The sequence below is a fragment of the Scyliorhinus torazame genome, chromosome 1 (genome assembly GCF_047496885.1).
Source record: "Scyliorhinus torazame isolate Kashiwa2021f chromosome 1, sScyTor2.1, whole genome shotgun sequence".
In the NCBI taxonomy this organism is placed as follows: domain Eukaryota; kingdom Metazoa; phylum Chordata; class Chondrichthyes; order Carcharhiniformes; family Scyliorhinidae; genus Scyliorhinus; species Scyliorhinus torazame.
The window spans coordinates 213,021,322-213,046,695 of record NC_092707.1 but is presented as its reverse complement, the minus strand read 5'-3'; the positions used below and the strand labels follow the sequence as shown (position 1 = coordinate 213,046,695).

General features: G+C 43.2%; 1 protein-coding gene across 8 annotated transcripts in view; it reads right to left on the bottom strand.

Annotated features, from left to right (window-relative positions):
• nfyc (nuclear transcription factor Y, gamma) overlaps positions 1-25,374 on the bottom strand; it is a 128,582-nt gene that overhangs the window by 42,654 nt on the left and 60,554 nt on the right. For all 8 annotated transcript variants that reach the window (XM_072502328.1, XM_072502320.1, XM_072502311.1 and 5 more), the window contains 4 exons: positions 25,199-25,312; positions 22,792-22,887; positions 5,289-5,450; positions 3,970-4,047 (listed from right to left, as the gene is read on the bottom strand). In XM_072502328.1, the coding sequence (XP_072358429.1) occupies positions 3,970-4,047; positions 5,289-5,450; positions 22,792-22,887; positions 25,199-25,312 (450 nt within the window). The remainder of the gene's footprint in view (positions 1-3,969; positions 4,048-5,288; positions 5,451-22,791; positions 22,888-25,198; positions 25,313-25,374) is intronic.

Below are 25,374 nucleotides of genomic sequence, written 5' to 3'. Positions count from 1 at the left end.
TCCAATCAGAAAAGCACCCTTCCATTGCTACTCTCTGCCTTCTATGACCCAGCCAAGTCTGTATCCATCTTGCCAGCTCACCCCTGATCCCTTGTGACTTCACCTTTTGTACCAGTCTACCATGAGGGACCTTGTCAAAGGCCTTACTGAAGTCCATATATAGACAACATCCACTGCCCTACCTGCAGCAATCATGTTTGTGACCTCCTCGAACCTCTCGTTAATACGTTCATTTGCGTCCAAATGGGAGTAGATCCTGTCCCGAAGAATTCTCTCCAGTAATTTCCCTACCACTGTCGTAAGGCTCAGTGGCCTGTAGTTCTTTGGATTATCCTGGCTACCCTTCTTAAATAAAGGAACAACATTGGCTATTCTCCAGTCCTCTGGGGCATCACCTAAAGACAGTGCGGATCCAAAGATTTCTGTCAAGGCCTCAGCAATTTCCTCTCTAGCCTCCTTTAGTATTCTGGGGTAGATCCCATCAGGCCCTGGGGACTTATCTACCTTAATATTTTTCAAGACGCCCAACACCTCGTCTTTTTGGATCTCAATGTGACCCAGGCTATCAACACACCCTTCTCCAGACTCAACATCCACCAATTCCTTCTCTTTGGTGAATACTAATGCAAAGTATTCATTTAGTACCTTGCCCATTTCCTTTGGCTCCACATATAGATTCCCTCGCCTGTCCTTCAGTGGGCCCACCCCTTCCCTGGCTACAAAAAGCCTTGGGATTTTCCTTAACCCCATTTGCCAACGACTTTTTGTGACCCCTTTTCGCCCTCCTGACTCCTTGCTTAAAACTGCACACAGGCTTCGTCTGTTCCCAGCCTTCTAGCCCTGACAAATGCCTCCTTTGTTTTTTTGACAAGGCCTATCCAACGTTCCCGAAATTTGCCGTATTTATCCTTCTTCCGCACAGGAACATGCCGTTCCTGAATTCCTTTCAACTGACATTTGAAAGCTTCCCACATGTCAGTTGTTGATTTACCCTCAAACACCTGCCCCCAATCTAGGTTCTTCAGTTCCTGCCTAATATTGTTATACTTAGCCTTCCCCCAATTTAGCAAATTCACCCTAGGACCATTCTTATCCTTGTCCACCAGCACTTTAAAACTTACTGAATTGTGGTCACTGTTCCCGAAATGCTCCCTTACTGGAACTTCTACCACCTGGCCGGGCTCATTCCCCAATACCAGGTCCAATATAACCCCTTCCCTAGTTGGACTATCTACATATTGTTTTAAGAAGCCCTCCTGGATGCTCCTTACAAACTCTGACCCGTCCAAGCCCCTAGCACTAATGAGTGCCAGTCAATATTGGGGAAGTTAAAGTCTCCCATCACAACAACCCTGTTGCTTTTACTTCTTTCCAAAATTTGTCTACCTATCTGCTCCGCTATCTCCCGCTGGCTGTTGGGTGGCCTGTAGTAAACCCCCAACATTGTGACTGCACCCTTCTTATTCCTGATCGCTACCCATATAGCCTCGCTGCCCTCGGAGGTGTCCTCCCGCAGTACAGCTGTGATATTCTCCCTAACCAGTAGCGCAACTCCGCCACCCCATTTACATCCCCCTCTATCCCGTCTGAAACATCTAAATCCTGGAACGTTTAGCTGCCAATCCTGTCCTTCCCTCTACCAGGTCTTTGTAATGCAACAACATCATAGTTCCAAGTACTAATCCAAGCTCGAAGTTCATCTGCCTTACCCGTTATACTTCTTGCATTAAAACATATGCACTTCAGGTCATCAGTCCTGCTGTTTTCAGCAACATCTCCCTGTCTGCTCTTCCTCAGAGCCATATGGCCTTATTCCCTAGTTCTCCCTCAATTTTTTCACCTTCTGACTTATTGCTCCGGTACCTACCCCCCTGCCATACTAGTTTAAACCCTCCCATGTGACACTAGCAAACCTCGCGGCCAGGATGGTTCCAGGGAAGTGGGTCCAGGGAAGTAGTGGAGGCCAAAATATTGCATGTTTTCAAGAAGTAGTTAGATACAGCACTTAGGTCAAAAGGGGACCAAAGGATATGGGAGGAAAGCGGGATTAGACTATTGAGTTGGATGATCATTCATGATCATAATGAATGGCAGAGCAGGCTCGAAGGGCAAAAAGGCCTCCTCCTGCTCCAACTTTCTATGTTTCTATGAGGAACTTCAGTCATGTAGGTGGATTGGGGCTGTTCTCCTTAAGAGAAGGTTGAGAGGTTTGGTAGAGGTGTTCAAAACCATGAGGCATCTGGACAGAGTAGATAGGGGAAAACTGTCCCCATTGGTGGAAAGATCATGAACCAGAACACACAGGACACATAAGATCATTGGCAAAGGAAGCAATAATGACTTGAGGAAAAACATTTTGATGCAGTGAGTGGTTAGGACCTGGCTGCACTTCCTGAGAGTGTGGTGGAGGCAGATTTAATCAAGTTATTGAAGGGGAAATTGGATTATTGAAAAGGAAAAATGTGCAGGGCTACAGGGAGAAGCTACAAGTGAATTGCTCATTCAGAGAATCAGCACAGTCAGAATGGCCTTTCAATCTAGGATTCTGTGAACCAATAAGCAGGCACTACACACTGGAATAGTGGATCCAATCCTTCCTCCTATCCAAAGTAGATATATGTAATCACAGGAGTGTTAAAAAGGGGGGAACTCTTTCCAGTAATGGGAAGTCAGTAATCAGAGGGCACAGGTTTAAGATAATTGGCAAAAGATCCTGAGGTTGGATGAAGACAAATCTTTTTATGCAGAGAATTATGATCTGGAATGTGATGCCTGAAAGAGTGGTGAAGCAATTTCAGCAGTAATTTTTAAAAGAATTGGATAAATACCTGAAAAAAGGGGGAAGAAAGTGCACATCTATGGAGTGGGAGCATGCAAGTAGCATTCATTGGATAGCCCAGAGAGATCGAATATTCTTCTATGCTGCATAATTCAAATGGCTGTGAAACTCTGATTTGGGTCATGATACGAGCAAGTCAGGGGAGTAGGGTGCCGGTAATTTCTTTTAAGAATACAATGCAATGTTCCATCTGCACAGACTGGGAATTTGAAGAGGTAAATTTAGTTTAAGCAGACCAATTAGAAGCTTCACTGAGTCAGGTATTTATAGGGAGATTCTAAGTTATCTGCTAACTGCCATCATCTTCTGATGGAAAATTCTTCAGGTTGTAAAATAATTCAACTGCATTAAAACATAAGTATTTTAAATATAGTATTGCAGACACCAAAAACTGCTGTCGGTGTCCTTTGTTTTTGCATGTAAACCATTGTGCAAGTAGTTTTGACATTAGGTACGTTTACATTTGGCACTGATGAATAATAGGTTGTACCATATACATCTCTACCCTCAATTCATGGTCTCAGGTGACCCTAGCACGAAGATCAATCCTGTAACTACCACTGTAGTATTTCCACTGATATACATCTCACAATGCACTCGCCAGTGAGGGACACACTTTGGAAGGATAAGTAGTATTTCCCAAGTGAATATAAAACAAAGAGTTTTATGGACCCATTGTTATGTTTTACTTCATTGATAACACGAGTGCATGATTTCAACTGGACAATTGTTAATCTGCCACGGCAGAACAGTCAATCTAGAGAACACATATTTTGGTTTTTAAAGGATCCTGTGTAGAGCCTACCTTTTTTTTCCCAGAACAAATCACGGACCATACCCATTTACGTAGCGCCTTTAATGTTATCAAACTTCTGAAGTAATTTCACAGGAGCATCATCAATCAAAATTGAATTCTGTGCACATAAAGTGACATTAGGCCAGATAAGTCTGGTCTTAAGTAGGTTTTTAAGGAACAAGTTAAAGGATGAAAGAGAGGTGTCAGGGCATACAGGAAGGGAATTCTAGAAATTAGGTTACATGTATTATCATCCATCCTGCTTTACATCAAAGCAACTAGAACATAACAAGCCAAGAGAGAAAATGCTGCTTTTCACTGGGAGACATATTACCGTAATGGATGATGCTGTACTCTGAGACTGTGCGACCTGCACTTGCTGCAGCTGCTGGACAGTAGTTCCTTGTACTACCTGTGAATGCAATAGGTCAAACCATTGGCTTCTCTGCAGCTAAGAGAACTTTATTACATAAAGGTTAGCAAATATAACCAGTAATCTACAGCACAATATTTTATTCCTTATACAGCAGGGTATAAGATTGCTCTCTCATGGTCTGCAGGCCATTATTTGGTTCATTATTTTGGTGACAGTTTTGGGCTATTATAGATTTTCACAGGCATGACACAGGAATGGGATTGCCCAAAAATAAATTCATACAAACTAGCTTCATATGAAAATATAAAATGAACTGAATTCTATAAAATAAAATGAATCCACTTCTGACCAAAGCATCTGGCTGACATGGAAAAGCAGCAATGCTTTGTCACATGCGTTCTCCCAGTGTCTGCGTGGGTTTCCTCCAGGTGCTCCGGTCTCCTCCCACTTTCCAAAGATGTGCAGGCTAGGTGGATTGGCCATGATAAATTGCCCTCAAGTGTCCAAAAAGGTTGGGTGGGATTACTGGGTTATGGGGCTACAGGGATAGGGTGGAGGTGTGGACTCTTTCCAAGGGTCGGTGCAGACTTGATGGGCCGAATGGCCTCCTCCTGCACTGTAAATTCTATGTTCACAAAAGTCTCAACTACATAATAAGTAGTCAAAACTGGCAAAGCAAGTTGCTTCAGCGATCAGCAAAAGCAGAGCCAGCTACTCTTGCCGAGGGGGACCTGGTAGAACCATAATTGCTGGCCAGATGAACCGCAGTTTCAATTAGATTTTTTACAGGTGCCAATGTTCTCCCTTTTACAACTCTCCTGTAGTAGGAGGATTCCACATGACTGTGGCTCTCAGGAGGCCCCACCAAAACAGGTCATTGCGCTCCAGCAGACCTTGGACTGTGCAACATAGCACTACACATGGTCGCCCTGTGAACCAACATGAATGCTGTAATTTGGAATTTCTAAAAGTCCAGCAAAGGACAGTTTACAGCGGTCATACAGTTGAGGATGCAACCAAATCCAAAATACTTTACAAAGTTTTGGATTAGCTCAGAAGTTCACCAATGAGCCATCCTTTCTCACTGCAACCACACATGGAGTTCAAGGGCTTTGGTCCCAAACAGCTGGGTAAAGTAACTCAAACCCCAACAAATATTGCTAATGGTTTGAAGGAACCCTTGGGGAACAGAACCATAGAGAATAATCTGACTCCCAAGTGAGATGTTTTCTTTAATAAAACTTTATGCAGCTCTTTAGATCAGGAGGGCTCCCTACCTGTCCCTGTTGTGGTTGACCGATGATGATCTGACTTGGCTGAATGGTTGTGCTCCCGGAGCCCTGTTGCTGCCCCTGTACCTGCACAGTTGTGGGCTGCTGGGCCAAAGTGAAGTAGTACTGCACCTGTTCGGAGCTTGGAACTGTCTGGCGGACTTCTTCCTGTTGTTCAAAAGCAAAACAAAGTCCATCCACCTTAGGTCAGGTAGCAAGAGGTTTGCTATTCCACTCTTAATTAAAGGTGATACCATAACAGGGCAATACACATTACGCTCAGCTAAGATGTATAAAATTAGCAGATGTTCAAGCTGCACAAGGTATACAGCACAGTATTTACAACTGGCACATCAAAATTAATCTAGACCAGTACTGTTCTCACCTTGACGAGTATCCACTTCACACAGCATGCTCCCATAGTCAACATAATACAGAATTAGCAATTAACCAGTTGTTTCGTATTCCCAAACAGAAACTTCCGCTTATTGATTGCACCAATTTGGTAGTTGCTATGTGCGTGAAGCACCCATGCAGTATGGAAAAGATTTCCCTTTCACACTGGGACAGCGACCAGTTCAGAGAAATCGTAATTTATCTTTTCTGTATACTCCCGGCTGTCTTCAGTCTCCTATTTCCATGTTTAACAGTTGTTTGCAAGCAGCTTTTGTGTGCCCCTAATTGTGACAGCACAAAGTTTATTCCCGCCGTATTACAGCTGGTTGGGATGGGGGAGTGGGGTGAAGAGAGATGGTCCCTTTCGCTGCAGGATGCCATATTACTCCATATTTACTATCCTAGTCTTACACTTCACTGGGATTTTAAAACATAGTATGCAGCAGTCACATAAACTCACCAATGATAGAACCTCTTGCAACATGTTTATAGGGTGACTTACTAGAATGTATTCCCCTCTAATAACAAACAGAGCCTGGGCAAAGATCTGGCTTCATTCCCTAGTTTGTTAAATCTCATTCTTTGCAGAAACTGGTCGCCATAATTGGCTTCAATACCTTTAGGCTTGGGGTGGGGGTAGAGGTGCAAGAGAAAAAAGGCTGCTAGGGTCCCCAATCACTAAACAGCATTCCCTGATGAAAAGGGCATTCCAGGTGAAAGTGGAGAGAACAAGATCGGTTCAAATTGTGATAGTGGAAACAATGGCTTCCGCAGGTACGAGTTTGGCGCAACCTCCACCACATTTGTTACAATCCTCTGTGTGCGTCTTGCTGACTTGTTGCTGCTCAGTCTGTGTCAGAATGAGCAAACATCCCTCTCCCAGCTCAGTCAGACCACAGCTGAGAGTGTAGGATGTTTACACACACTAGAGCACAGTGTTGGGACTGTGATTCCTTTGTATTGACATCAGATCTTCAAACACCAGAGTGAGAAAAGATTACAAAATAAAAAGGAAATTAGAACCTTTAATGCACATCAATTAAATGGAAAAAAATACAGACTATGCAGGACTGGAATCCCTTCCAGCTGGACATTTATTAAATATAAAACCTTGTAGCTTCATGAACAGAAACACTGCAAACCAACAGGCCAAACCTCATTGCACAAAGGCAAGCTGTATTGCAAGGGGTTAATCTTCAAAACATGTTGACACCGAAACCAAGTCGATACTATGTAAAGACACTGGGACATTACCATCACAAAGGCAAGACGATGGCCAAATAAATTGGGAGACCATCAGAGCTGATGGCACCAGACAACAGCTATTACACAAACAAATGCCAACAGTGAAGGAGAAATGGACTTTATCAAATACATATCAACATGGGAGCCAGAGACATCACACCTCAATGAGGTCCATTATTTCAGTTGTGGAAACAACATTGTGATTAATGGTTTGCCTGGACAAAGACAGGAACCAAGCTAAAAGAGATTAAAAGGTGCTAAGCACTGAGCATCCAAACAGATGTCTCCAGGAAATATGCTTTGATATTTTTGATAAAGTTTTGTCTTAAAAAGACCAAGGCAATAGAGTCTTGCACTGCAGTCACCAAGGTGACATCGGGAAGGGTTAACATGATTCACAGTCTTACAGCTCCAAGTGCAAGGACCAACTGTGTGGGGATTGTAAGTATCAGCCAGATCTGAGGAATATGGGTGCTGTGGTTTAAGGATAGCAGCTGAATCCTGAGGGGGTTTCAGTTGAGTTTGGGCAGAAATGTGGGGTTTTGCCTGTGGTTTTCCATGGAGGCCTTTTATTAATAAGTCGTGGTTTAGAATGTTGTGCGGCATCATTACACTAGTTTAGAGCTCTTGTATTAATGCATAAGGAGTGGTCAATAAACACACTTGTGGTTGATGCTAAAACCCTGTGTCCATGTAATTTTGTCCTTTATAAAATCCTAAAGCCAAGAGTTGACAGTAAGGATAAACAGGAGTGTGTACCTCTTACAGCCAACATCCTGTGATCCATCACCAGGACAGAGGAACTCTGACAATGATTCTCACTGTTCTGCATTTACACCATTTTCTGTTTAACTCTCGCTTTCTAGCAGTTATATCTTTTGTTGGTACATTAAAAATAGATTGCAAATACCACAGATAGGAGGACTAAAGACATCAATGTCCTCTTTCTCCCAGCTCCTTTAATATTGACCCCGCTTCCCACTCAACCCTTTTCTCCCACTTCCGTCTGAAGGCTGCTTGTTACAGCAGATGGTCTCCATCCCAGAGTTTAAAGGAAGTAGATGAGAACATTGCAAATTATTTTTCATTCAGGAACCATCCCTTTTAATTGGAACATTGCACCCATCACTCTGCAATTTAAGAAGATGAGAGCTGGGAACAAGGAAATTGAAGGCCAGTTGCCGAGCATCAGTTGAGAAATTGCTGGAGCTGTTAATAAGGCTAGGGTGACAGAACACCTTAGCTGATTTCAGTAGGGCAGCATGATTGCACAGTGGTTAGCACTGCTGCCTCACAGCACCAGGGACCCAGGTTCAATTCCAGCCTTGGGCCACTATCTGTGTGGAGTTTGCACGTTTTTCTAGTGAATGCGTGAGTTTCCTCCGGGTGCTCAGGTTTCCTCCCACAATCCAAAGATGGGCAGGTTAGGTAGATTGGCCATGCTAAATAGCCCCTCAGTGTCCAGTGTTTGCGGGGATGGGGTTCTCTTTCGAAGGGTCGGAGAATCGATGGGCCGAATATACTCCTTCTACACTAACAATTCTGAGATTCTGAGAACCAGCATGAATTTGTAGCAAGTCATGCCTGACAAACCGGATGGCATATTTTTGAAGAAGTCACTAAACAGTGGATGTTACTTATATAGACTTTCAGAAGGCATCTGATAAAGTCCGTCAAAGAAACTGTGAGCCAAAGTTAAGTCCATGAATTTCAGGAAAATTGCTGGCCTGGTTAGAGGAAGATCGAGGACGACAATGGGCAGGTATTTTAATTAGCAGAACGTGACGGATGGTATCCCGCAAGCATCTGTGTTGGGGTCTCAACTATTCACTATCCAAATTTTTTGATGACAAAGATAGATGTCATTATAAAAAAGTGTAGCTGGAACTATAAAATTACAAAGAGATATTGGTAGATTAAATGAATAGGCAAAACTGTTGGCAAAGGGATTTCAATGTAGGCAAATGAGAGGTCATTTATTTTGGACATAAAAGGATACAACAGGGCACTTCCTAAAATGGTGAAAAGTTGAAAACAACGAAGGGTCCAAAGAGACTGTGGATTGGTGCCAGGGACACATTATTGAAATGGCATGAGCAGGTACGAAAATAAATCAAAAATGCTAATGGAACACTGGCCTTTGTAGAGACAGGACTAAATTACAAAGGGTAAAGTCATACATCACTATACAAAGCTCTGGTTGCTCACATCTGGAGTTACTGTGAGCAGTTCTGGGCACCACACCTCAGGAAGAGTGCACTGGCCTTGGATGGTGTGGAGTGCAGAATTATTAGAATTGTAAGGATTAAATCAGGAGGCGAGATTACGCAAACTAGGTTTGTATTTCTTGGAATTCAGAAGATTAAGAAGTGATTTGATATAAGTTTTCATGATATTAAGGGAACCTGATGAAGTAGATAGGGAGAAACTCTATCTGCTGGTTCATGAGTCTAGGATTAGGTGGTTTGGTCTGAAAATTAGAGTCAAACCTTTCAGGAATGAAAGTAGGAAGGTCCCTACTTGCAAAGGATGGTAGAGGTTTGGAACTCTACTGCAAATGACAATTTTCTTTCCTGAATTTACACGATTTGTGTGTTGCTGGCTGGGCCAGCATTTATTGAACGGAGTCAATGTGTCAGCCACATTGCTGTGGGTTTGGAGTCACATGTAGGCCAGACCAGGTAAGGCTGGAAGATTTCCTTCCCCAAAGGATATTAGTGAACCAGATGGGTTTTTAACGACAATCAACAATAGCTCCAGGATCATTAGACAATTTAATTCCAAATTTTTCTTTGTTGAATTCAAATTCACAAGCTGCCATAGAACAGTACAGCACAGTACAGGCCCTTCGGCCCACAATGTTGTGCCGACCATTTATCCTAATCTAAGATCAACCTAACCTATACCCCTTCAATTTACTGCTGTCCATGTGCCTGTCTAAGAGTCGCTTAAATGCCCTCTGCTGGCGGTGCATTCCACACACCCACCACTCTCTGTGTAAAGAACCTACCTCTGACATCTCCCCTATACCTTCCTCAAATCACCTTAAAATTATGTCCCCTCATGACAGCCATTTCCACCCTGGGGAAAAGTCTCTGGCTATACACTCTATCCATGCCTCTCATCACCTTCTTCACCTCTATCAAGTCACCTCTCTTTCCTTCTTTGCTCCAGTGAGAAAAGCCCCACTTCCTCAACCTTTATTCATAAGACATGCCCTCCAGTCCTGACAGCAGGTAAATCGCCTCTGCACCCTCTCCAAGGCATCCGCATCCTTCCTATAATGAGGGAACCAGAACTGGACACAATATTCCAGGTGTGGTCTAACCAGGGTTTTATAAAGCCATTGTGGGATTCCAATCCCCAGAGATTTAACCCTGGGTCTCTGGATCACTAGTCGAGTGACAGTACCACTACGCCACATATTCTGTAAATTTTAAATGAGATTGATGGATTGTTATCCGAAGATAATAGGTGTGGGGCAAAGCTAGATAGATGGATTTTGCTTACAAATCAGCCAGGGTCTTACTGAACGGGGGAATAGGCTTGAGAGGTAAATAATCTTCCCTTTTCCCTATGTTCCTAATTACCTCCCAAGGACTGGCTGACTTTGACATTTTTGCTATGTTAAAGACGCAAGCTGTTGTTCAATAACTTACTCAGGTAGCCATTATCTGTGTCCAGTGGATGTCAGGAAGCTGTAAACAAGGTGGGAGAGGAGGGCAGCACTGCTCAACCCTGTCCTTTTCTCACCTCACATCCACTTCTAATAGCAGTCATTGCACCTTAACCAGGCTTCCCCAACTCTGGTCTTCCCACCCCTATCCAAGCTAATCAGCTCATTTAGCACAAGCCACAGATGAGATTTTGTTCAACGGTCTGTTCTGGTGGCGTTGCTGGGGAAACGGACAGAAGTCGCCAACGCCAACAGCACAAAGACCCCATATTGTTGCTGGCTGAAGTGACATGAGAATTAGGAATCTGGCTTTGTTTGCATTTGTGTAGGAATTTCAGATAGAAATATTAGGGGAAAAAAAACACTCAATCACATTATTACAGCATTCTCTGAACTATAGTCGTATTCACGGTTGGCAACAATGGAAATTAGCCCTGCATCCAAACTGCGCCTAACATGGACCAACTCTATGAGTTTTTATCCCACTCAGTCAAGTCACATTGTTTGCAGACAGGTCCAGTTAATACCCGAGAATTTCCCCTCTCTACGCTAACTAGTGCGAATTAGACTGGAAACCACAATCTAGTCAAAGCTTTGTCACTCATTTTAAAGCAGTGTTGGGTGTCCCGAAAAGTACTCATGAATTACTCATGGATAAGACATAAAATGACAACTGGATTGTCAAGCGATAGCCAACTCATATACAAATATAAATCCCCAACTTCCAATAATTGCAGCTATCTGATGCCGCAGGTGCTAACAGATCTTGGTATTCCACTTGAAGAACTGTGAAATGAATGAGTCAAAGTGATGACATAGAAATCCAAATAGGACAAACTACAGAATAAGAATAAAAGCTGAAAACACAGGAAATACACAGCAACAGAGAAAGAAGTAAATTAACGTTTACATTGATAATGTTTTGCTGCCTCACGGCGCCGAGGACTCGGGTTTGATCCCGAGTCACTGTCCGTGTGGAGTTTGCACATTCTCCCAGTGCCTGCGTGGGTCCCACCCCCACAACCTTAAAAGCCAATTGGCCACGCTAAATTGCCCCTTAATTGGGAAAAAAAATTAGGTACTCAAAATTTATTTAAAAAAAGATAATGTTTTATCAGATCTGGAAAACAGAAATGCACAGTTCTCAAACAAATACAGCAGCAAAGAATGAACTAAAGGGAAGGGGTGATAGGAGAGATTGAAAAGGTAAAAGGAGACAAGTAAAGGATCAAAAGATGGGTGAAGAGAAAGTGTAGAAAACTCATTATCAATATTTGTTCGAAGGGCAGCACGGTAGCATTGTGGATAGCACAATTGCTTCACAGCTCCAGGGTCCCAGATTCGATTCCGGCTTGGGTCACTGTGCGGAGTCTGCACATCCTCCCAGTGTGTGCGTGGGTTTCCTCCGGGTGCTCCGGTTTCCTCCCACAGTCCAAAGATGTGCAGGTTAGGTGGATTGGCCATGATAAATTGCCCTTAGTGTCCAAAATTGCCCTTCGTGTTGGGTGGGGTTACTGGGTTATGGGGATAGGGTGGAGGTGTTGACCTTGGGTAGGGTGCACTTTCCAAGAGCCGGTGCAGACTCGATGGGCTGAATGGCCTCCTTCTGCACTGCAATTTCTATGAAAATGTGAGCAGATACTATGATCTGAAAGGTTATTATCCGGTGATGAATGTAGGGATTTCAGATATATTGCATTATATGTATTTGATGCAGTAAGGGTTAAAAGCCTGAATTAGTATGTGACTGCTGCAGTCATGATGTTAAAAATCCTGGTTTGAAAGGCAGCTAGGCTTTTTGGAGACTAATAAAGCATCGTAAAGTAAAATCGCAAGAAAAAGTAAAATCATAAGTCATTACAGCCAGGGATATTTTTTTGCTTAAGTAGGGCTAATGGAATTTTATTTTCATTAAGAGCATTCCTAAGGGAATAGATAATTAGAGGCAGTTTTCAGCTTAATGTGATCATATAGTCCCTACAGTGCAGAAGGAAGCCATTCGGCCCATTGAGTCTGCACCGGCCTTTGCTCCGATAGAGCATTTTACCGAGACCCAATCCCCCACCCCTAACCCCGTAACCCCATGGCAATTTAGCATAACCAATCCACTTAACCTGCACACCTTTGGACTGTGGGAAGAAACTGGAGCACCTGGAGCAAACCAATGCAGACACGGCGCCGGGGGGGGGGACGGACACGTGCAAACTCCACACAGATAGTCACCCGCGGTCAGAATCAAACCTGGTATCCTGGCGTGAGGCAGCAGTGCTAACTACTGTGATGTCGTTAATAAGAGGAGCCAGCGGCTGAGGCAGTCAGCTGCTGAGTTTATGAAGAAAAGGTTCAGTTCGGATCGTTCTATGAACGCTTATTCTCTCAAAACAATGATTAAATATTTGCCTGTGTACAGGAGAGAAGCGGTGTCTCAGGCTGGCAGTTCAAACAGTGGTTTGAAACAGGCAAGCAAGAATCTGCAGCTGGTTCCGGAGGCACCTCTTTTTCTAAAAGTGGTATATCCAGGACATTTGTTTACAGCAAATATTCCGGAGTCTGCTAACTGTATTTAAAAGTGGATTGTGACCCGAGATATTGAGTGGAGATAAAGATAGCCGTTAAGGGTTATTGTTTCATTCTATTGTTAAGCATTGTTTATCTAGTAATAGCAAGCGGTTGTCTTTATGATGTTAAAGTTAATAATACTGTGTTAGTAATAAAGTTTGTTTTAATATACCATATTCCTATTTCTTCATGAAATCACTCCTGGAGCGAAGTATCCTTTCCTCAGTCTTACAAAGCTAAAGTAAAATATTAGGCTTCTGTCAAGTATCCTAGCAACTGTTAGGGTCTGGTCTGGAATCGTACCTGAAACATCAACTCAGGTTGTCTCGTCAAAGATGCTGCTAGACCCGTTGAGTATTACCAGCTTGGTGATTTCCTTCATCCATAGTATTTGTTTTTTGCTGTATTAAGTGCACATAATTATGAGTCGTCTGGGACTCACGGTTCATACTGCAAGTGCTCTCGGCCTAAAGTTCAGACACTCCTGCTGTGGCTGTCCAACCCAAGAGCATGTTTACGGTGAATTTTGCATCAAGTGTACAAATAATTTATGCAAAATTATTACAGCCATTGTTTTCTAAATCACCAGTACCCATTCTGTCAGACTACATACACGCTTCTGGCAATACAAGTTTCCTTCTAATCCCACGCTAGTTTGGAACAGCAGTTTTAAGTCATTACACTGAAAATGACAAAACCTGGGGTTAGACGAGACACCCACTGGCACATTTGGGGAACTGATTTATGTACTGGGAACAATTGCTGAGATTTCTAATTCTGATCTGGGAGTGGAGCCCCCGTGTCTTGGGAAAGGCAGTTATTACTGTTATCCATGTATATTGTAATTTACAATGATAGCGAATGCATTTCTTTGCAGGTGAAGTTTGGAGTAAAACAGCGCTTGGACCACTGATACTTCTATCAAGCATGTTCATCTTCTGGTGAAACACATGCTGGAGACCCTCACATGGAGCTCCTTCATAGTCTCAACTTACTCAGTTTTTTTAAGCTGTGCCTAGGAGCAAGCTGAAGGTTGAAATAGTTCCATGAAATCTGAGATAGCAGCGAGTTCAGTTATTAAAATATACAAAAAATAATACTGCAAATGTTGGAAGCATGAAATATAAACAGAAAATGCTGGCTAAAACGCAAGCAACATCTGCGGAGAGAAACAGAATATTTCAGGTCAATGACCCTTCAAAGAATAGATATGTTCTGGTGAAAGGTCATCAACCTGAAATGTTAATCTTTCTCTTCACAGATGTGCCTGACCTGCTGAGTATTTCCAGTATTTTCTAACAGTTTAGCACTAAACTGCTAAGGCTTTCAAAAGGGTGAATCAACGACATTATCTCTCTAATATTGGAAAGGGAACATTAGCTGGGTGTTGAGATGCAGTTATAAGATTAGATACAGGGATTGAAAATTAATACAAGCCCACATATTGAGAGAAAGATAAAAGGTTGTAACTTAATTAATATGTTATATGCATGATGAATGTAGGAATTTCAAAAGTTATTATAGGTATTTGGTGCAGTAAGGGTTAAAAGCCTGTGTGTGTGACTGCTGCAATCATGTTTTAAAAGAAATCCTAGTTTGACTGGCAAGTATATTTTGGGAGTCAAGCGTGCAATTAAACTATTGTAAAAAGGCTTGGGCATATGTAATTTTGTTTGGATTAAGGGGATTGCCTGTCGAGTTAATTAGATTTCAGCTTGGTAAGATTATGCCGTTGCTGGGGAAGCTAAGGCATCTTACAGAAAGCCATTTATTTGTGAGTTGAATGAAGCGGTGACCAGAAGTCCTGCAGTTTGCTCTCCTGGCAGTTCAGTTTGATTAACAGACTATAAAGCAGTGCAGACTTGTCTGAGAACAAGGCGAGCTGAAGCATCTTCTGAAGAAATATAGCCAAGGTTCCGCCACAGTTCTGACTAGACTCAGGTCTGGTCTTTAAAGCAGTATCAAAAGATCGCTCTTTCTCAAAGAAGGTCTCCGTAAAGCAGGTATTCCTATGTGGTAATGGTTTAATACTGGATTGAGAGCGGAGATGGTTTTTCTTGTTGTTTAAGTGGGATTGAAGATAGCTGTTAAGGGTATTCATTGTATTGAGTAGGAGTAATTGCAAGTTATTTTCTGGTGTAATGTTAAAGATATTTTAATACTGTATTAGTAATAAAGTTTGTTTTAATATACCAGATCCCCATTTCTGCCTGAAATCACTCCTGGAGTGAAATATCCTTTCCTCAGAGTCTACAAAATTTAAATATTTGGGTTGCTGTCTAGTATCCTAGCCACTGTTGGAGTCTAGTCTGGGATCTTAATATGTTAGAAATCAATTACCAAAAATTCAACCAGAGACCTATTCACTTTATCGTCATCAATTGGGATATAAGAAACTGAAGCTCCAAATGGATGCAGCAGATTTCCCACTCGAAAATGTTCTCACTCAGACACAGTTACAGAACAAAGGCATATTACCAGAGGAAGAGAAGGATAGGACTACAGTATTAGTCAGTCAATAGGAAATCAGTTTGGTCTTCCTCACAAACTGCAGCAGAAAGCCAGAGAAACAGATGTCCAAGTCTTCCATTTGTGTCGGAAGAGAACTAAAATGTGTGTGATATGTAAAACCTACCTCTGACAAAGCTTTCTGTCCTGTCTTGGAAACAGAAAATAGGAGTAGGCGATAAAGCCCTTCAAGCCTGCTCTATCATTCAATATGATCATGGTTGATCCTCTATCTCTGTGCCATACTCCCACTCTCTCTCCATTCCCCAGACAACTTTAGAATTCTATTGATTTCCTTCTTAAATACATTGTGACTTGGCCTCCACAGCGTTCTGTGGTAGAGAATTCCACAGGTTCACCAACCTCTTGAGTGAAGAAGTTTCTCCGCGTCTCAGTTCCAAATGGCCTAGTCAGAGTCCGGAGACTGTGATCCCTTGTTCAAGACCCCCCCCGCCCCACACCATCCCAGACAGAGGAAACAATATTTCTGCATCCAGTCTGCCCAGCCCCATCAGAATTGTATCAGTTTCAATTAGATTCCCTCTCATTCTTCTAAATTCAGGCCCAGCTGACCCAATATCTCCTCATCCAACAATCCCGTCATCTCAGGAACCTTCACTGCAGTCCCTCTATGGCAGAATACATTTTCTTAGTGAAAAAGTCCAAACTGCACATAATACTCCAGGTGTGATCTCATCAAACCCTGTACAGCTGCAGTAAGGTATCCTCCCTCCTGTACAGGTCCTCTTGCAATGAAGGCCAACAGGATCATTTGCACAATTCCCCCACTATGTCCCACTTATCTCCTCTGGTCTCAATTTTGGTCTCTGACCTAGGAAGATATTGGTGACATTAAGGGCACCGTTTCAAAATAAAGCAGGTATACTGGCACAAAATGATTCTGTTTTGGACAACAAACTAGCGGAAAGACTTATTAAGTTTAAGTACCAAATCAGTTGCTAAAATTGGCATTATTTTATCACCAATTCTTGATTTACAACACCTCATTTCCTTCTGTGGCTTCCTTCATTTTGGGTTCTTATGAGGTCAGAAGTGTGAGCAAATAGAAAGACCTACAAGTGGCACGAAGGAGAAAATGCTGGAAAATCTCAGCAGGACTGGCAGCATCTGTAGGGAGAGAAAGGAGCTAACGTGTCGAGTCCGATGACTCTTTGTCAAAGTGGGTGGCACGGTGGCACAGTGGTTAGCTCTGCTGCCTCACAGCACCAGCGACCCAGGTTCAATTCCGGCCTTGGGGGACTGTGGAGTTTGTACGTTCTCCCAGTGTCTGCATGGGTTTCCTCCGGGTGCTCTGGTTTCCTCCCACAGTCCAAAGATGTGCAGGTTAAGTGAACTGGCTATGGTTAGGTGGGATTTCAGGGATAGGGCGGGGGAGTTGGCCTAGGTAGGGTTCTCCATCACAGGGTCAGTGCAGGTTTGATGGACCGAATGGCTTCCTTCTGCACTGTAGGGATTCTATGATTCTAAGGGGCAGTACTTGATCAAATATTAGGGAATGAAGTGAGGCAGGAGGTAGAAGTGCCAATGGGGGAGCATTTAGGTAATAGCGACCATCACTAATTTAAATCTTACTGAGTTATGGAAAAGGACATGGACTGAAAATAAAAGGTTCTGAATTGGGGGAAGACCAATTTTAATAGGAGAAGACAGGATCTGGTCAAATTGCGTTGGAAGCAGCTACTTGTAGGGAAATCCACATCAGAGCAGTGGGAGTCACTTAAAAATGAAATACAGAGTGCAAAGCCAACATGTTCCCGTAAAGGGCGGGACCAAAAAGGCCAGAGAAACCTGGATGTCAAGGGATAAACAGGGTTGGATAAAGAGAAGCTTACAGCAGCTCCAGGGGGCTCAAAAACAGATGATTCCCTAGAGGAGTATAGAAAGCAGGGAGAGGGACTGAGATATAATTGAACAGATTAGCATGAAGTGTGAGGCAGTGTTAGTGGGCGTAGAAATGGAGAAATCCCCAGACCCAGATGAGATGCATCCTAGGTTGCGTTGTGAGGCAAGGGAGGAGATTGCAGGGGCTCCGACTCTAATTTTTAAATCCTCTCCGGCCACAAGGAAGGCCCCAGAGGACTGGAGGACAACTAATATGGTACTATTATTCAAGAAGGGAAGTAGAGAAAATACAGGTAATTACAGGCCAGTGAGTCTAACATCAGTGGTAGACTGGTGCTCCAGTGCTCTCCCACAGTCCAAAGATGTGCAAGTTAGGTGGATTAGCCACAACATACGGTAGATAGGAAGACAAGATAGGAAGACATAGAGGGGTTAATAGGGTGGCACAGTGGTTAACACTGTTGCCACACAGTGCCAGGGGCTCTGGTTCAATTCTGACCTTGGGTGACTGTGCAAGCCCCACAGACACTCTCACAGGGTTCCCTCCGGGTGCTCCAGTTTCCTCCCACCGTACCAAGATGTGCAGATTAGGTGGATAGGCCGTGCTAAATTGCCCCGTCATGTCCAAAAGGTTAGCTGGGGTTACAGGGATAGGGCGGGGGAGTGGGCTGTCAGAGGGTCGGTGCAGACTCGATGGGCTGAATGGCTTCCTTCTGCACTGTAGGAAATCTGTGATACTATGACTGGAAGCTGGTGCCCAGGGGTGTACTGCAAGGATTGGTGCTGGGTCCCTTGCTGTTTGTAGTGTAAATTAATGACCTAGAAGTGAATCTGGGGGTATGGTCCAGTTCGCAGATGACACGAAAACTGGTGGTATGGTAAACCCTTAGATTACAGGTCAAACTAGGTGGGCTGATCAGATGGGCAGAATAGTGGCAAATGGATTTTAACCCTGAAGTGTGTGAGGTGATGCATTTTGGGAAGACGAACAAGGCAAGAGAATACACAATGAACGGTAGGATGTTAGGAAGCACAGAGGACCTTGGTGTGCATGTACAAAGATCCCTGAAGGCAGCAGGACAGGTCAATAAGGTGGTTAAGAAGGCATATGGAACACTTGCCTTTATTTGTCAACGTATAGAATATAAGAGCTGGGAGGTTATGATGGAGCTGTATAAAACACTGGTTAGGCCGCAGCTAGAGTACTGTCTGCAGTTCTGATTGCCACACTATTCAATTCCGGTTCAATTCCGACTTGGGTGGCTGTGTGGAGTTTGTACGTTCTCCCAGTGTCTGCATGGGTTTCCTCCGGGTGCTCCGGTTTCCTCCCACAATCCAAAGATGTGCAGGTTAAGTGGAATGACAATGCTAAATTGTCCCCTAGTGTCCAAAGTTGTGCAGGCTATGTTACAGGGATTGGGCAGGGAAGTGGGCCAAAGTAGAGTGCTCGGAGGGTCGGTGCAGACTCAATGGACCAAATGGCCTTATGTACTGCAGGGCTTCAATAACAACCAGAGGGCACAGATTTACGTTAAGGGGTAGGAGGTTTAGAGAGGATTTGAGGAAAATCTTTTTCACCCAGAGAGTGGTGGGAATCTGGAACTCACTGCCTGAAATAGTGGTAGAGGCAGGAACCCTCACAACTTTTAAGAAATATTTAGATGAGTACTTGAAATGTCACAGCATACAAGGCTACAGACCAAGTTCTCGAAAATGGGAGTAGATCATAGAATTTACAGTGGAGGCCATTCGGCCCATCGAGCCTGCACCAGCCCTTCGAAAGAGCACTCGACTTAAGCCCATACCTCCACCCTACCCCCGTGACCCCACCTAACCTTTTTGGACACGAAGGGCAATTTAGCATGGCCAATCGATCTAACCTGCACATCTTTGGATTGTGGGAGGAAACCCACGCAGGCATGGGGAGACTCCGCACAGATAGTAACCCAAGCCAGGAATCGAACCTGGGGCCTTGAATCTGTGAAGCAACAGTGTTACCCACTGTGCTACTGTGCCACCCCATTGCTAACAGGTGATTGATGGCTAGCCGATGGACCTCTTGCCTTGCTGTAACACTCTGGCTCTCCCAGTTCCTCCCACTGTTGCCACTGTGTCCATTTATACTCTTTTGGGCAAAACAATTAAACCAAATTAACCAATTGAGGGACAAATTAAAGGGCCAGCTCCTTAAAGGGATACTGCATTAAAAAAAGACAACCTCAAAAGGAAACTTACAACATGCAAATCAAATATGTGATTAAGGGGGGTGTCAATAAAGCACACCAGCCCCCATAGTACCACGGACCATGGTGTGTCCAGTTATAGTGAGCGAATGATTACCACCTGCTTTTCACAATGTAAATGCTGATACATTGACACCTAAGATATAGCAAGGGAAGGTGGATTTATAAAACCTTTACTTTTGTGATCGATAGTCTCACTGGTGGAATCTCACTGGTGGAATCTGGAGGGTAACAAGAGTTAGGCAAGTGGCCAATGGGAGGGGGAAGGAAGAGACACATAAGAAATAGAAGTAGACCATTATGCCCCTCAAGCTCACTCTGCCACCCAATACTACCATGGCTGATCATCTGCCTTAGCCCCACTTTCCTGTCCACTCCCCACATCCCTCGATCCCCCGAGGTTACAAATATATCTATCTCAGACTTAAATATACACAATGATACAGCATCCACAAACTCGTGGTGAAGAATGAGAAAAATTTACAACCTTTGAGTGAAGAAATTTCTCCTCATCTCAGTCCTAAATCATCCGGGCCTTATTTGGAGAGGAAAAGGAGAAAGGTAAAACACAATTGTTTATTCTAGCGGTATTGAAATGGGAGGAACAGAATGGTATTCCCCAGCAGTGCGCTCCCTCACCTCGGAAACCACACAAGTACTAAAAATCAGCTGTTTCCACCAAGGCGTAGTTCAATGCTAGAAGAGCTCTTCAACCAGGGAATGTCAGAGCAGCAGTGATTCATTGAAGTAAGCAGCAGTCAACAGCTGCAAACATCTGACTGAAAGCCTATCCATCTCCAAACAGCTTCCAGTCAAGGATGTTTACAACAGTATAAACTGCCAGCAATCAACACCATCGAGATGGGCAAGAGAACAAACTTAACAAACCACTGACAATAATCTCAACTCTTTCCTAAAAGACTAGATTTGATCGGGGACATGACACAAGAAACCCAACCTACTGCCCAACTATTTGTTTCTTTGGTAGGGTGGCAAACATGAGCTTCTAGAACTCCACTAATACCACTTTGTGACCAAATAGTTACACTACTCACCTCAGACAAAACCTCCTAACCCCTCCACCTCAAAGACATTTCTACATCTCTTTGTGGGGTGCACGAACTGGAATTTATACAATCACTCCACACAGAAATGTTGTTCTAGAACATTGAAAATACAACATTAAAACAGAAACCATTGTGGATCTGGCTATGAAGAGTGACTTTCTTGTATTATGTAATATCCCAGTAGGCAAAAACCTAACCTATCCTTTAGCTAACCAAAGAGATAGCTTGAGTAATTAGTGGTTAGCACTACTGCTTCACAGCTCCAGGGTCCCAGGTTCGATTCCCGGCTTGCGTCATTGTCTGCGCGGAATCTGCACTCCCAGTGTCTGCGTGGGTTTCCTCCGGGTGCTCCAGTTTCCTCCCACAGTTGAAAGATGTGTAGGTTAAGTGGATTGGCCCTTAGTGTCCAAAAAGCTTAGGTGGGGTTACTGGGATAGGATGGAGGCGTGGGCTTAAGTAGGGTGCTCTTTCCAAGGGCTGGTATAGACTCGATGGGCCGAATGGCCTCCTTCTGCCCTGTAAATTTTATGATTTTAATCCATTAACCAGAGTCCTTAATCACATCTGTACGACTCTAGCCTCAGTCTAAGTGAATGCGCTCAATCTCTAACAGAAAACATGTACAGGCACAAAGACTGAACTAGCAGAGTTGCAAAGCGACAGCATCATTCATGTCAGCTCATTAAAGTTAAACTACATTGACAAAAGAAATCTCTCCACCACATCACTCCAAAATGCCTAGCCAGTCAAGCACAGAGTCAGCTGTCATTCTGGAAACCACAAGGTCCTCCTATCATTTCAAAAAGAACCATGCCAATGGCATCTGTGGGGATGTAGCTTGCTACAGACAGATTATAATGGAGTCAAGGTTTTCAAGGAAAGTGACCTGGCAAGAAATTCATTCTGGTTCAGTAAATTGAAACAAGGAAATTCAGAGATTTTTAGTGACAAGGTAACATAAACATCCAACTGAAAGCCGTTATTTAGTACGTAAAGCTTTCAGTTAAAGATGTTTACATGACCGCTGCACCAGAGCATAACTGAATAAAAATGGATAACACACCGTTAAGACTAAACAATTGATCTATCAGAATCTAACAACATCTCCGTCTACATCCTACAACTAGCCAGCTCTTATCCTGTCTTACTGGTTAGTTGTATCTCATTGGAGGCAGTAAGCTCTCCTCCGTATGACTCATTCCTTCTGAAACTATAGTCTTGAAAGCTGGAGACCGAAGCCAAAAGGCTAACGGCAAGTCAGCAACTGGTATGAAAGCCATTGAGTCTGCCATGCATACTGAAGGACTGACAAACCAATGTGGGTCTAATGCATGGCTCTTTTGAAAGTAGAATTTTAGTTGCCCAAAACACTCAGTGCACAAGCACAATGAAACCTGCCTAAATGCAAGAAATGCAAAAAAAGTCATGAATTTTGTTTGGAACAGACCATCTTTTAAATATTTAAATGAAACCACAGCTGACAGGATAGGATTGTATGAAACTGCCGAACTCCAACCAAAACAGGTTAAATATCCTCACATTTGTGTCATAAAAATTAATTCACCTCATCACCTAAATGACAGTGCCCTAACAGCACAGTGCATAAAGATTATTAATATTTCAGTGAACTTCTGAATAAAATAATGTGACAGAAATTTTTTTTAAAAATAAACATAACAAAATCAAAAGAAATTCAGATTTTCACTTCATTTTTCTGCCCAAAAATACAGAGAGAAAACAAATTTTTAAAAATTGCTCATTTGTTCTGCCACCAGAAGGCACTGTTTCACTTTGCTGAAGAAAATAACTTGTATCCTTAGCCAATGAACATAACCCCTCTTAAATGGGAGCATCATATTCAGCCGGTCTTACCAGATTTAAGGGGGTGGGGTGAAAAAAAGAGATTTACATTTCTGATGATCTGCAATACACTCGGATTTTTTGCTCCTTACCTGTCGTTTTGGAGGTTTGAGCTCATCTCTAGGAACAATGTCAATCAGAAAATCAAACTGATCAAATTTAGTGATGGCCATGGCGATATCATTCCTCTGTCAGGATGAAAACATTAGAAGTACTTCAGAAACAGGTATGGTAACAAAACAGCAAAACAAAAAGGTGACAGGCAATTCGGGGCTGGAGTGAAAGTTTGCAGAAAGCACCGGGCGAGGGGAATTTCCATCCACAACAATGTCATTTCGTGACTGAAAATCTACTTCATTTTTTACCCTCAAGCACAAATGTAGTTCTAGCACCTGGAGTGTATCTGGGTTAGGCAAGTACTGAGGAATTTGAAAGGCATCTGAAGAATGAGAGCATGCACTGGTGAGATTGATCTATCAAAAGGAAGGGATTGGCTGTTGGGCCTCATGCCCCACTTCCTATTTCTTAAAGTATGTGATATGAATTTAGAAGCTGGACTGGCACATTAAACATTATACTGCGGAGTCAGTTAAACTCTTAGCAATAAAATAAAGTTTGAATCTTTTATGTTAAGCTGCAGCCAGGCAGAGCTGTCCAAATACTGGCCTTTAACCTTTGTCTCTCAAAAATCAAACTGGTTTTTTAATTAAGTTTTTGGGAGCCAGCCATGCATTAATAGTCTGTGGACATTGGAATACTGAAAACATCAGAACTTGTAGCATCTGTGGAAACCCATGGCTACATTCTGGTTAGTATTGAACCATTCACAGCTGAGATGTCACAACTATATGAAAATCAAATGAAATGAAAATCGCTTATTGTCACAAGTAGGCTTCAATGAAGTTACTGTGAAAAGCCCCTAGTCGCCACATTCCGGCACCTGTTCGGGGAGGCTGGTACGGGAATTGAACCGGGCTGCTGGCCTGTCTTGGTCTGCTTTCAAAGCCAGCGATTTAGCCCAGTGCTAAACAGCCCCTTATCTGGGCACTTGGAAAGACGGAGAGAGTAGAGGAAAGCAGAACTAGTCAGTTCAGCAAGAAGCTAAAAGCAAAATTACTGGGGCTGCTGGAATATGAAGCAGAAACAGAAAATACTGGAGCATCTCAGCTGGTCTGACAGCATCTGTGGAGAGAGAACGGAGCTGATGTTTCGTATCTGGATGACTTTTGTCAACGGTAGAGAAACGAAAGGTTAGCTACTTTCTTTCTCTCCACAGATGCTGTCAGATCTGCTGAGATTGTCCAGTATTTTGCTTTTGTTTCATGTTCAGCAATTCTGATGGTAAAGTGAGTGGAATGGGCTTCGGATTAAGAACAGGGTTTAGCTTAATTCAGGTCCAATCACTACCCTTCCACCCCAATCATTGGCAAACACATACAGTCCAAGACAACCCAGCTGGACAACTACATGCATGAGGTATCACTGTCATCACCATTCTACAACTGTCCCACTGCCTATGGAATCATACACCAAAAGGTAATGAAAAAACAATGGGAAGTTAAAAACTGATGCCTCCTTCAGTCAATATTTAAATTCTATTCTATCAGACATGTAGCCTGCTCCCCAATGCGGAGAACAGTCTCTTCTCCTTGGAGATGTGCCACTTTTACTGAATTTTAGCAAGGCTGCGAGCTGTAATAATTATTGGAAGAAAAGCTCTGGTCCTGACCTCACAACCAGGCGAGTGTGTCAAGAAAGGTTCTAAATCACACCTTTGGGAAAAATGTCTTGGTTCAGTTAAACAAAGGTTAATGCATTAAACCCTCTCATATCAAAAGAAGATCCACATCTGAGATTTAAGTCTGTTATTTTGACTACACCAGCTGTTAACTACTTCCAGTCGGCAGCAATGACCACTTGCTGAGAAATAACCTGACACAAATATAGGCATGATGTGGAGATGCCGGCGTTGGACTGGGGTGAGCTCAGTAAGAAATCTTACAACACCAGGTTAAAGTCCAACAGGTTTGTTTCGATGTCACTAGCTTTCGGAGCGCTGCTCCGACATACCTCTTCATTCACCTGAGGTGACATACAGGTGACATACCTCTTCATTCACCTGAGGTGACATACAGGTGACATACCTCTTCATTCACCTGAGGTGACATACAGGTGACATACCTCTTCATTCACCTGAGGAAGGAGCAGCGCTCCGAAAGCTAGTGACATCGAAACAAACCTGTTACAAATATAGGCGTTCATGATAAAGAGCTTAATTCAAAAGTGCATTAAAACAGAATTCTAATTAAGCAACTTTTTGTGAAAATGTGTAAATAGCAGTTGTAGTAATAAATCCTGGTTTTAGGAATTGTCAAAACTTCTGTCAGTCGAGGTAGACCTCCCTGCACAGTCTTGTTGCTGGATTATCACACTCTCATTTTAAAATCCTCCTTTCCAGACAAACTTCCAATTTTAGCAAGCCCACAGTGTTCAGAATACCTGCAGAGTCCTGCGTTTGTTATCTTCGGTGTGTATCCATGCTCGTAAGGATAACTCTGTAATGAAAATCTGAGCTGCCTTCGCAAACAGCACTGGTGCCTCTGCACTGATCATCTGCAAAGATGAGAGAGAGAGGTTACATCCTAAGAATCCATGCTCCTGTCATCTACGGTTAG